The following is a 13,074-nucleotide window of genomic DNA, read 5'->3' as shown; positions in this document are numbered from 1 at the left end:
ACCGCCACGACCGAACCTCGCACTCCACCGACATCACTAGACACCAATTACCAGGATCACCCGTGATGCGATTGCCACTAAATCTTCTTAGCGAATACTCGCGAGCTCGCAGCGCACCGCGGCGGCTCCCTCTGGCGGGCGGGCGCCGGGCGTGGCCTGCGACGCCCCGCCCTCCGACTTAATGGATGTGACAATACGACGCTCCCAATCAGTAATAATCTCTATCCCTCCCTATTAGTACATTTTCACAGATAATTTTATGCATGATATAAAATGTTGTGCGGATTGTAGGCTGTTCGGATTAATTCTATGATTTGGAGACTTATGAATTCATTGTACGGCTATGGGCTGTAGCTGTATTATATTGTAGCAGTGCAACTTTTTGTGATTTTTTGAAACTTTTAATTTTTATTATGTTTTAAGCTAGTTTCTTTTATAGGAAAAAATATTGTTGTTTAGAATAGTTAGTTCGTCTAAGACAATTTGAAAACGGCTTTTTGTCCACGTGTCTAGCTTTATAGGTGATTTTTCGTATTTTTTAATTCTACTAAAATGTATCTAGCTGTACATAAGAGTATTTTTATTTACCAGTTACTTATCTTTTCTTATCTTGTAGTACCTCCTCATACACAAAGCACGAGCGCCCTAATATGACATGAGCCACCTACGTCGCCGCCCCCGGATCGCTCCCGGATCACACGTTCTTTGTCGCAATTGTCAAGAGCGCAAGATTAGCCGCGACAGCGGGCGAACAGAGCTGTCTATCTGTCCCACGCGCCCGCGGCGACCGAACGCCTTTTCCTTAAGCCCACAATACATAACAAACGAGAAAAGAATTAATTCCGTTTTTTAAGACGGATTGAGAGGGTGGCAGAATGTTTTGATCATTTTTTTCCGTTTGGAACTGAAACCTTTTGGCCATTTGGTGATCATTTCTTTGCTATTTAGGTACGAGTACAAAAAAGCGCAAAAAATCCGAAAAGCACAGATTAATCCAAACTTATAGCTTGAAGAAAAACTAAAACAGATCTTTTCATTTTAGTTTAACTTATACTTAGTCTGACAATAAAGCTCTCCACCAATCATTAGCTTTAACAATTCATGATTTTCAGGAGTAGTTTAATAGTTTTCAGGGTGTTTAATTTAAAACTTTATTTGCTAGTATTTGAACCTTGCCACCTTGTATTTATGCCACTTTTTTAAGTCAAAGTATAATTTACTCGTATAGACTTCCAGAAAAGTTCACACTAAAACTACTCGTATTTTAAATGACTGAACTGCATATACAGAATAATTACCTACATTAGGCTTTGGGATATTTCAGTTTCAGCCAATTACGTAACGAGTGCGGTTCGCTAATTATTGTTGTTGCGCGTAAATCCCCATTCAATTTACATTCATGATGATAATGCATCAAATTCAATGTGCAAAATATTTTCAACAGTGAGCATAGATTGCGATTAAAGTTTGAATTATAAAATATTATTACTTAGACAGGGGTGATAAACAGACAATAAAACAATAAGTAAACATTCTAATCTGAAACCTCTATATACTTAGGTGACTGTAATAGATCCAGTCCCTTTTCATGCCTTAAGCCATCTGAACAGAACTTTTTTCCAGAAAGATAATGCGAAAACGTTTTGTTGTAGTACCTACTTTAAAGATTGAACCTTTTAACTGTTCACATATTTACTGTAAGCATGTAAAATTACAAAAAAATCGAATCCGATGAAATTTAAAACGTTACACATTGTGGTGCATTGAGGCATATAATCTGCACTGTGATTCAAACATAGTTCGGATTGACACAGCGGCAGCGCTGTCCGTCCGTCCCCGCCAGGGCATGGAGCCGCCGGCCGCCATGCAAATATTGACAAAGGTGGGAGCCGAAACCCGAGTCGCTCCTGTTTGCCTGTAATTGATGTAATTAGTCGTGTCGCCAGCTGCCTCGACCTCCAATCCTCTGTTTGGACAGTTAATATGATACTTTTATACCGGAAACATCTTAGGGCGACCGGTCCTAGCAAATATTGAGCGCTCGATGATGCGTGGCGTAAGCTGAGGCGTATTGGAGTGGAGGCTTCCGTGCGTTGGACAGTGACGCAAATAAGAAAACCTGGTGTTTTAGTAATCAAGTCAGCTTAACTTACCACGATCATTCATTATCAAAATATAAAGATAAATAAAACGAGTCCAACTTAAAATTACTTTCATCAAATTAATGTTACTTATATAAAACTTATTTAATTAAGTAGGTAATGTTATTTATTTTAAACTGCTTCTTATTTTTTGCTTAGATTCAAAATCACACTTGTATAATCAAACAGGTGCTGTTTTATAAATCAATCTTTTGCAATTTATAATCAAATCAATCGGGGACAACTTACTTGACTCTTATTAGATAATAGTTATTAAAAAATATTGACTTTGAAAATAATTTGCGCATTCATGAAACTAATTTTACAATTCAATCACAATTGATTGTTTATTACTCGTACAATAAGTACCTACACCACTATGGAATACAAACAAAACTTTATATTTGCAACTGGTGTCAGGTGTGCTATTTTCTTTTAAAAGTTGTCATCGCAATGTGTTTGTTGTGACGAAAATCTTTGTCCCAGACGAATTACATTCACATTTAAAATTCAATCGTATCGATTTCATTTTGCACAGCCCATTGTGAAATACAAATGCGTATTTACAAAATGCGAGATGTCGCCGGTTTGTCTCGCCGCGGCTAAGCAGCTGCCAACTTCCTACGGCTAATGGAAAATTAACTCGGCATAATAGAGCGATTATCCGCGTATGACTTAATACAGGACGACGCACAAAGGGCGTAAGCATTAAAATAGGTAACAATGGGACGGATTATCCGAGGCTAACCTCCACGCCGATATTGTAAGCCACGCCCGAACTACAAGTCGCACACATATGGGGATTCAACTTACGCACCGTGACCTAATAAACTGGCAACTGCCTACCTTACCCCTATCGACATAAAGACCAGTTTCGAGTTGTGTTTATCTATGAAATTGGGTATTAATAATAAGCCTACGAATAACTTAGATGGCAAGCAGATTATCCTGTGACCTACTTTGGCAATGTTAATAACATTTATCTACCTATTTGGGTTAGACAGTAATGAACTGCTAGATTAACTATGTACAAATAACTAACTAACTAAGTAGGTGTTTGTAAAATAATTAAATAGTGTCTTAGATATTATTGTAAAGATAAACACATTGTTAGAAAAATGACACTTTTTTAGTAGGTAAGGTAAACAAGTTCTAATAAAATTCACAAAACACCATAAAAAAATTACTACGAGTATTAAGACCTAAGATATTCAAGTAAAATAACACCATTAATATGTTTTCACAACACAATACGATATTGTGAACTCATCCGTCACGAATTCGATGTCATTGGACTGATTTCCCAGAAATGAAATATGTATTAACGTTCACGTTTCTTCTGAATATAAAAATAAGTTTAACTCACCAATTATGAATAATAATGTCTGTTAACTGAAATTGAAATGTAGGTATTTGTACAGGCCACTGATTTTTAATTCAACTAGGATACATAACACAACACTATTAACTTATGAGTGAGACTGTATTTATGCTTCTTAATTTCCAAGAGGAAAAATGAATACTTAATACCTACCTAAAGCTCCTTGACTTCCAATAGGAAAAATGAAAACTTATTTATTTATGTAGCTTGTGTTGTGGTACAGTCAACTACACATCATTATTATACATTTTTGGTGTAAATACTCGTACTTATATTAGACTTGAAACTACTACATAAGTACGACTCCACATTATTTAATTTGATTAGAAGTAAGTTAATTACTTAGGACTGAAAATTTAATTCCGAATGTCTTTAGTCCACTATGATAGTGAAGAATATTACTACGACAAAGGTGACTGAGATTCTTCCGCCACTTCTTCCCAACACGAGCCCATATACTTATGTTGTTCCGAAGTGGTGGTAGGGCAAGTTATATTTGGGACGGTTAAGTAAGCGCCCTGGAAAGGGCCTATGCACTGAATAAACTATTTGATTAGATTTTACTTACTTATAAATCTATCTATACAAATCTTACTTATAAATCTATCTTGCCTAAACCACTGAACGGATTTTGATGAAATTTGGCATAGTTAAAGGTTGAGTCGGGACTAAACCTTCCCGGGGGAAAGGACATAGGATAGTTTTTATCCCGGTTTTTGAAACAGGAACGCGCGCGATTATGTTTTTCTTTGACAGACAAAATTCCACGCGGGCGAAGCCGCGGGCGGAAAGCTAGTAACAAATTAATGATGGAGAAAGATCTTAGGGAGAAAGCGGTATTTTTGGCAAGTGTTGTGCGCGTTAATCAATGGGTTACGGGACCTAGTCTAGATATAATTTTACCTTTTGTATTCCTAGTCTAGAATTACAATCTTAGTAATCTGCACACTAACGCGGCATGTTAGTCTAGCAAACGGATGATATTACACCGCGGGTAATAGCATTATAATAATGCTGTCTAACAGGATCCCGCGTGTCCGCACACGTAGGCTTCTTAGCAAATTCTGGTAAGCACGACGACGACGCCCTGGATGCTAAGAGGATTAGCTATTTGTGTTTCAGTGGGACTGGGGCGAGCCTTCGCACTACTTGTGGTTTTACAGTGGTGTAAAAGCACAGAAGAAAATTTTAAGCTTAAATTTTAATATTTACAACGTAAATGCGAGAGCTACTTACTGGCATATTAAATTCGGGTGTAGCCCTAAATAAGCTTCCATAAAATGAACTTCTTCCCAGTTAAAAGTAACTTTTACACGACTCATACTTATAAAATTACCTATAATTATGTTTCGGGACAGTAACGTACCTTCGTAGACATTTATTGATTTATTTTCATGGGGAACATACATAATATAAGTCTCACACAAAAAAATATTGTATTGTAAGTACCGACATCTATCAGGAAAACGAGTAAGGTAACTTCGGCTTAGATCAATTTTTAACGTAAAAAAATACTGAAAAATAGCAGTGCAATAAGTAGTCACTGAAAAGATAGTCAGTATATCTTATTGATTGATAATTTAATTACTTTTGTAATTAATCGTTTCATTTCAGCACTTCAGCAATACGATCCGTTACGCCTCCGCGGTCTGATGGTTAAAGAGCTGGGACTTTTAGTTATTGTTATTAACTATTTATCTGCGATAGTAGGTAATTAAATTCTTAATTAAACTCTTACTAAATGTTGTTGGGTAAAACAAACAACTGTGCGGCCGTCTGATATTCGGCGCTCCAGACAACTAGCCGTTGGGCTCGAAACCCAAAGGGGGCGTAATTTAATGAGGAAACCGTAATATTTATGTTCTGACACTATGAGTATTATTAATTCTAAATAGCTGTTATTTGGAGCTAAACGGTATAGCGTGTCTATAAGTTGTAACTAAGCAATTAAAGTAGATTTTTATTAGTAAATCCGTCACTTTCTCAAGGCGAGAGTGAATAAGCACTTACAGGGCAGATACTTAGACCATACTAGTAGACAGTTTCTCATTTAACCTAAAATACCTGCCTTATTCTGCTTAAAAAACCACCATGGCGTGACCATGGCTGTTATCTAATATCACTCAACCATAGTTGCCAGGGACCTAACCTAGCGAAAGCACTTTAGGAGGTCAGGGTGGCCTTGAAAACTCTTTCGACATGTCTAGAAAAGAACGCACCAGACCGCGACGGTCGTGAACTTATTTCCGACAATACCACGTCGTGACAGCTCTGAACAGATGTTTGGCCTTTTGTACAGATATCAGAAAAACCGGGAAAATAATAATAGAGAAGCTAATGATGTATCAGATATTGATATAGAACAACAACGTGGAAATACAGAAGCAAACGATATAGATTTACATCACTAGCATTGAGGCATCTAAGAAAAGAACTATGTAGTCATACTAGCTCTGGTTAATGTAAATATTTTCAGAAGGAAAATCATGAAAACGACATCATTTAAAAGGTAAAGTACCTACTCAATTCAATACGTCTTTATTATGAACGAAATTGAAACGCGAAAGCCGGCACTTTCTTGCTCTTATACTTATTTGAAACCCAGAGCCGCCAGGTACGAATTATTACCTAGATCAAAACTTAAAAAAAATACCTATAAAATGTTAGAATAAAAGTATTAATCAAATGAATATCAAAACTCATAAATAAAGTAAGTTTTTTTTTTTTTTTTTTTTTTTATCCACAACGAGGAAGCTCTTGGCCTGTATCCACTTATCCAGTAGTAGTAGTAGCAGCTTAGTGGATAAGTACACTTATCCACTAAGCTGCTAGGTACCTAATTGCCGACCTCCAACAAAATGTGATCCCCACGAAGTTCTGTTCGACACTAATGGACAGCCGAGCAAGAAACACCTCGCTTGCTGCACAAAAACAACAAAAAACACTGCAAAAAGCAACCTGCTATGTTCTTGACCTGAGACAAATACTTACACTGGCCTGAGCTGTGTACAATACCATTGCATAATAACATTATTTTTCCATGCTGTCAATCAGCAGTCTAATTATTATGTATAGATTTTCCTATATTTTTTGGCGGTTTAGCTTTTCTTTAACCTACCTATACCTATAAGTTACCTATTTATCAGAAACTATCTTAAAGATTTGCGAAGATCGTTGTTAGTTTTTCTGTTCATACCTACTTAGTTATTTGTATTTACCTGCGCTTTTACACTATACAAGTGGATCAGCCAAATTCGTTCAACATTCCTACCGAAATATTCTTATTTTGTCCTAAATAAATATAATGGGAGTACGATAATAAGTTGTATGCAAGCCACGATGAACTTATAAGCGTGAATAATCAGCCGAGTACCCAAACAGAGAGAATGAGTCCAACAAGGGCGGGCTTACCCCGGCCCACTCACTCGGAAGGATTGTTTAGCACTAACCAAATAGCGGCGTTTTACAAACGAGAAGCTTCGCTAAGCAGATAATTTTCGAGCTTATAAGCTGTCAATCAAGTGTGCTGAATGAATCTTTGTGAGGTGGGCGAACAATGCCGCAAACTGCAGACATGCATGGCTGACCGCGGGAGTTACCTTGCCGAGGTAGACGGCTCGTCTTGGGAAATGTGACCAAATCACTAATCTCAAACACTTCCGTGTCATCATCAACACTTGAGATATTTACAAGGTGATACATAACTTAGTACGTGTGCAAATAGATGCGTCTTACAGTTTTAAGGAATGTAGATATGCTACAACATATATGAGTATTATACGTGATTACTAAAACTAAGTTCCCATTTCTAAAATTGTTTAAAATTTCAAAATCTTATTCTTTGGCTAAGAAGTGCACTGATTAATTTATTATTAATTCTTACAAGACGAACTCCAATTGGGCGGACGCCATATGTATACTGTGTAGATATTAGTTTAATAAAAATCATGTTCAAATATCTAAAATAGATTTCTTACCAAGCACCTTCGCTTCTTGTATGGGTGTCGATATCGCTAGTGAGACAATGAATGAAACGATGCTACGTTTTTCTAGTTTGTCCATGAACTAGTGCGCCTGGACGCTTGCGGAATATTTCTCCATCGCCCAGGCGTGCACTGCAAAGTGACTAATATAAATAGTCAATCAACGTAGCAGAGGTCAGTCACAACCGGACTTCCTCCCAAAGCAACCAGTGGAACAACAACATGAAGTACCTTTTGGTAGTAGGTGTTCTGTGCCTCGTGGCGCTGTGCGGCGCCGACGACGACCAGGCGGTCGCGGCCAGCAAGGGCCACCACCACGAGCACGGCGGCGGCCATCACCACCACGAGCACCACCACCACGAGCACGGCGGCAAGGGCGGCAAGGGCCACCACAGCCACCACCACCACCACAAGGGCGACGAGGGCCACCACGGCAAGCACCACCACGAGGGCCACCATCATGAGCACGGCGGCGGCCACAAGAAGCACTGGGATGAGCACGACCACCATGGCGAGCACCACGAGCACGGCCACCACCACAAGGGAGGCAAGCACGGCCACCACGAACACCATGACAAGGGAGAGCACGTCGACGGCTACCACAAGAAGCACCACAAGGACCACTTCCACAAGGACCACCACTTCCATGACGGCCACCACCACGAGGGCAAGCACCACAAGTACGGTCACCACCACGGACACCACGAGAAGCACGGCGGCGGACACAAGAAGGGCGGCCACCACCACTCCGGACACCACGAGGGCCATCACGGGCACCACCACCACCACGACAAGGGACACCACGACGAGGGCCACCACGGCCACAAGGGCCACCACGGCCACGAGGAGCACCACCACGGCCACCACGACCACGGCAAGAAGGGCGGCCACGAGGACCACAAGCACTGGGGCTTCCACCACGGCAAGCACTAAGCACGTTGTTGATCATCACTGTGATTTTTTGTTATTAAGAATGGAAGTTGTTATTGTTGTTGTTCAATTTTTTTATACCAAGTAAATGATCTGAGATATTTTATAACTACTTAATTTTATTTCCCTATGTTTGTTATCACTATTATAGTTATAAAACGACGCCTACCTAAGTACCTACCGACTAAAAATATTCTATTCCAAAACATTTATCTAGAAACACCAACCAATTTAAATAGTCACTAAATTAATGAGTTTCTTTACAAAATTCAATAGCCACCTGAATTCTAAACTGTTATTTATTATGAAAATAAATGACATACCTATAATTCGCTCCCTACACACTTGAACACGACCAGTCGGATGATTTTCTTGACTCTCCAAAAAAGCCTAAAAAGGACACTGCTTGCGCCCTTTCTTCTTTTACTTCCCAAAATAACTTTAGCCGTCTAAAACAAAAACCAACTAGGTATAACGATGATAACGCATCATGTACAGGACACCCTATATCTAATGTGAAACAGAAAATGTTATTCAATAACAATTCGGAAATAACGACACAGGAAATCTGTAAGTACTGATGAAACCAATAGGATGTGAACAAATACATTTTTCTTTTCACCCCTTACGAAAAGCCGGAAAGTAAAGAATAATTTAATTTGTAAACAGGACGAACACTAAATGCTATGATTTATCAACAGAAAACTTCATATTATTGGTTAATTCCATTATAAACTATTATTAAAAAATATATTTTTTCAAATCGAAGTAGTTCTTAAGATTAGTGCCTTTAACCATACAAACACACGTTTCAGCTTTACGACATGTTACCTACATATTAGGTAAAAAAGTTAAACAGATTCTTATATCAAAGGTTTGTAAGCACTATTTTAATAGTCCATGCAAATAATGGAATTTTGACTTTGACTTTGTTAGATACCCGAATATTGTTTTTGAAATTGCTGAAGGAGAAGCTTTCACAAAACTTTGTAGTTTTCCACTGAGTATCTGCTAATCAAGTCAAATTAAAATCAGGTTGGATCTATAATACTACACGTAAGTATAGGTACAAGAAAAACAAAGCCAGGACTGAAAAAGCTACATATTGGTGTACTAGCTGTGCCCGCGACTTCGTTCGCGTGAAAACCCGTTTTTGCATCATTTTTCGTTGTTGCTCTGCTCCTAATACTCGTATCGTGATGGTATATAGCCTATAGCCTTCCTCGATAAATGAGCTTTCTAACGCTGAAAGAATTTTTCAAATCGGACCAGTAGTTCCTGAGATTAGTGCGTTCAAGTAAACAAACAAACAAACTCTTCAGCTTTATAATACGAGTATTAGTATAGATGTATCCAATATCCATATACAAGACAGCAAACCTATCAACTGCATGTAGACGAAGACAAATGTATAATCGAACATCCCACACAACGTGCTAAATAAAATACATGAAATTAATTTAGGTACTTTCAGTTCAGTCGGTTTTTAAATCCCAGGTTTTACAAGTCCCGATATAATCTTTATTAACCCTAGCACTGCTACGGGACAAAAATTTAGACCAGTAATGGTAAGATGTAGCCCAAGAAAACTCATTCATAGCTTACTTACAGCTTCTTTCAAAATTTTAGCTCCTTATCATAAAATAGCTCCTTTTCATTATGGTATGTACTTTTAATTAAGTAATTATGTAATTTAAATGTAAGTAGTACAGTAAATATTTTAATACATTTTAGCCATAAATGAATTATCTTTATGAACTCGGAAGTTGTAACGACAAGCTGGTTTTGATTTCTCGTGTTTAAAAATAAGAATCTCGCACATAGTTTTTGATCTTAGGTACCATAAGAGTGCTTGTGTGACTCTCTCTTTAAGGATTGTCAACGGGGAATAGTGGAATAAGCCCATGGAAGCCATACTCTGTGATCATGGTGATTCTGGTAATATACGAGATTATTGCGCTGCCTACAGTCAGCGTCAAATTAGTTCGTGATACCCAAAGTTGCAAAAACGTTCGCAACACGTCTTTATTACTATTGGAATAAGGTTGTGTTGTCAACTTTTTGGCCACTTAGGCCCAGTTTTTTGATTCGTAGTTAAAATAACTAATTGTAAAATTTTGCTACTAATGGTTAAATAATAACAAAATGTAAACAAATAGTTAAAAAATGTACTAAAAGTCAAGCTAACCATTGTTCGAAAAACATTTTTTTCTGATATTTAACCACTTGTCATTTGACATCTGTCAAATTTGACCATTGGTTAATTTAACTACGAATCAAAAAACCGGGCCTTAGGGTGTCACGAACTATTGACGCTGACTGTACTGTGGCTACCCCAATAACAGCCTAAGGGCACGGCTAAGTGATGCTTATTGGAAATAAAATGCCTTAACAATTTCTTCTGTTGTTCTATGCTGCACGAATGATGGTCATATACCTCTAAGTTCGATCCGCAGTTGTTATGGTTATAGGCCATTGGCTGCGTTATTTAGATCACTGCGGTTTTCGTCGTGCTCTCGTGGCCTCCTTTTTTCGGACGTATTTTTCAATGCAAAAGATTAAAATGAACAAAATTGCAATTACAATGTTATCTACACTAATATTATAAATAGGAAATATTTGATTATTTAATACTTATTTGAAAAATTCTTTCAACATTAGAATCCTAGATTATTTCTGATGAACATAGGTGGCATGAAGTTTGCTGGATTAGCTAGTCCTTAGGTAATATAGGTGATAAATAAGCAGATCTAATAGTTTTATGCCCGTTTTCACCAATCAATCGCTAATTTTAAAGTGTTTTCATAGGGTTAACTTAAAAATTAGGGATTAATGATGAAAACAGGAATTATTATTTTTCAGGACATGTTTGGTTTTAAGCCGTAAACTGCCGTAAAGGTTCAAGTTCAAAATTATATTAGGCAAGCAAGCATAAAATATTGATTATTTTTTTATTTAAATAAAAAGTATCCATACTATGCTTTTCTTTGTAAGTCATTCAAGAGTAAGATTGTTCAACTAATTATGTGCAGTTAATGAACATTGTTTTGTTCCCATCATCCACTTCCATTAAATTAGTAAGTTGGTATACCTAACCTACGTCGTAGTTAAGTAATAAAATTTTTCACAACTGTATAATTTAGATACTAATTGATGAATGAAATTAAAGTTGCAGCGTTCAATTAAACCACCAATACATACACTTAATAACTTATACGAACAAACAATTCGGAACTTGAAAAAAATAAAAAACATCATTTAGGCCTGAGAAATTGTCGCAATGTGAAAAGAGTAATTAGGCGGAACGCGTGCCGAACGCGGCGTGCCGTACTGGCGTCCTTGCCGGCGGTTTCACCGTGCAACCAGCAGGCTCCGATATAAATACTCTCTCGGCCCTCGTCCAGTCAGTTCGAACCTGGTGTCTACTCTTAGAACAAGCAGTCCAGGGAGACAAAATGAGGACGCTTGTCGCCCTAGCAGTATTGGGATGCGTCGCAGTCGCATACGGCCGCGAGATCGGCCAGGTCGCCGACTTGGAGACCGCGGCCAGCCATCATAAAGGCCATCATCACGAGGAGGGCGGCGGCAAGGAGCACCACGCCCACCACCACCACGAGCACGGAGAGAAGGGCCACAAGGGACACAAGGGACACCACCACCACCACAAGGGCGAGCACGGCCACCACGGGAAACACCACCACGAGGGTCACCACCACGAGCACGGCGGCGGCCACAAGAAGCACTGGGACGAACACGACCACCACGGCCACCATCACGAACACGGACACCACCACAAGGGCGGCAAGCACGGCCACAAGAAGCACCACGACAAGGGCGAGGAAGTAGAGGGCTACCACAAGAAGTACCACAAGGACGAGTACCACAAGGACCACCACTTCTACGACGACCACCACAAGGAGGGCAAGCACCACAAGCACGGACACCACCATGGCCACCACGAGCACAAGGGCGGACACCACAAGAAGGGCGGCCACCACCACTCCGGACACCACGAGGGTCACCACGGCAAGAAGGGCCACCACGACAAGCACCACTACGACGAGGACCACAAGGGCCACAAGGGCCACCACGGCCACGAGGAGCACCACCACCACCACCACGACCACGGCAAGAAGGGCGGCCACGAGGACCACAAGCACTGGGGCTTCCACCACGGCAAACACTAATACTCGTACTACGCTTAGGATATTTGTTACATCTTTGTTGTTATTTTTTACATTACCTCCCTGTAAATAAAATTAACGTTGACTGAACTTTTGCGTACTTATTGTTCCTCCTACCGCATAGAATTAATTACAGACTGAGAGTAATTCCAATCGCCTTTCCTAATGCCGGTACACAGTGACCATTCAATGCTTGATAAACAGCAGTTCTTTAAATAACTACGCCACAAGCATTGTTAAACCAAATACATTTTTCTCTGAATATTTAGGATAATAAACACTATTTAATGAAATGAACAATCAACAAATGTATGAAAACAAATCAGTCATAGCTATCACTGGGCGTTGTAACGGAACTAATTGTGTTAAACCGTGCGATGTCGCCACAGCCGCAGCCGCTCGCCCAGAAATCGGTAGCAACTAACTATTGCCAAAGATCACTCTGTAATCGACGA

The 13,074-nt window shown here is 39.2% G+C and overlaps 2 protein-coding genes across 2 annotated transcripts; both read left to right on the top strand.

Moving 5' to 3' along the window:
• The first annotated feature begins 7,727 nt into the window (after positions 1-7,727).
• On the top strand, positions 7,728-8,438 carry LOC135072792 (histidine-rich glycoprotein-like). Its single transcript, XM_063966829.1, has one exon. The coding sequence runs from the start codon at positions 7,728-7,730 to the stop codon at positions 8,436-8,438; it is 711 nt and encodes a 236-aa protein (XP_063822899.1).
• Positions 8,439-11,856: 3,418 nt separating this feature from the next.
• Positions 11,857-12,709, top strand: LOC135072905 (histidine-rich glycoprotein-like). The gene has a single exon (XM_063966930.1). The coding sequence runs from the start codon at positions 11,891-11,893 to the stop codon at positions 12,620-12,622; it is 732 nt and encodes a 243-aa protein (XP_063823000.1). The 5' UTR covers positions 11,857-11,890; the 3' UTR covers positions 12,623-12,709.
• Positions 12,710-13,074: the final 365 nt, after the last annotated feature.

The sequence above is a fragment of the Ostrinia nubilalis genome, chromosome 6 (assembly GCF_963855985.1).
Source record: "Ostrinia nubilalis chromosome 6, ilOstNubi1.1, whole genome shotgun sequence".
Taxonomy (NCBI): domain Eukaryota; kingdom Metazoa; phylum Arthropoda; class Insecta; order Lepidoptera; family Crambidae; genus Ostrinia; species Ostrinia nubilalis.
This window is presented reverse-complemented; position numbering and strand designations above follow the sequence as displayed.

Bases quoted from the DNA above. Each gene is read 5' to 3' on its own strand.
- LOC135072792 (XM_063966829.1), top strand. From the start codon at position 7,728: ATGAAGTACCTTTTGGTAGTAGGTGTTCTGTGCCTCGTGGCGCTGTGC.
- LOC135072905 (XM_063966930.1), top strand. From the start codon at position 11,891: ATGAGGACGCTTGTCGCCCTAGCAGTATTGGGATGCGTCGCAGTCGCA.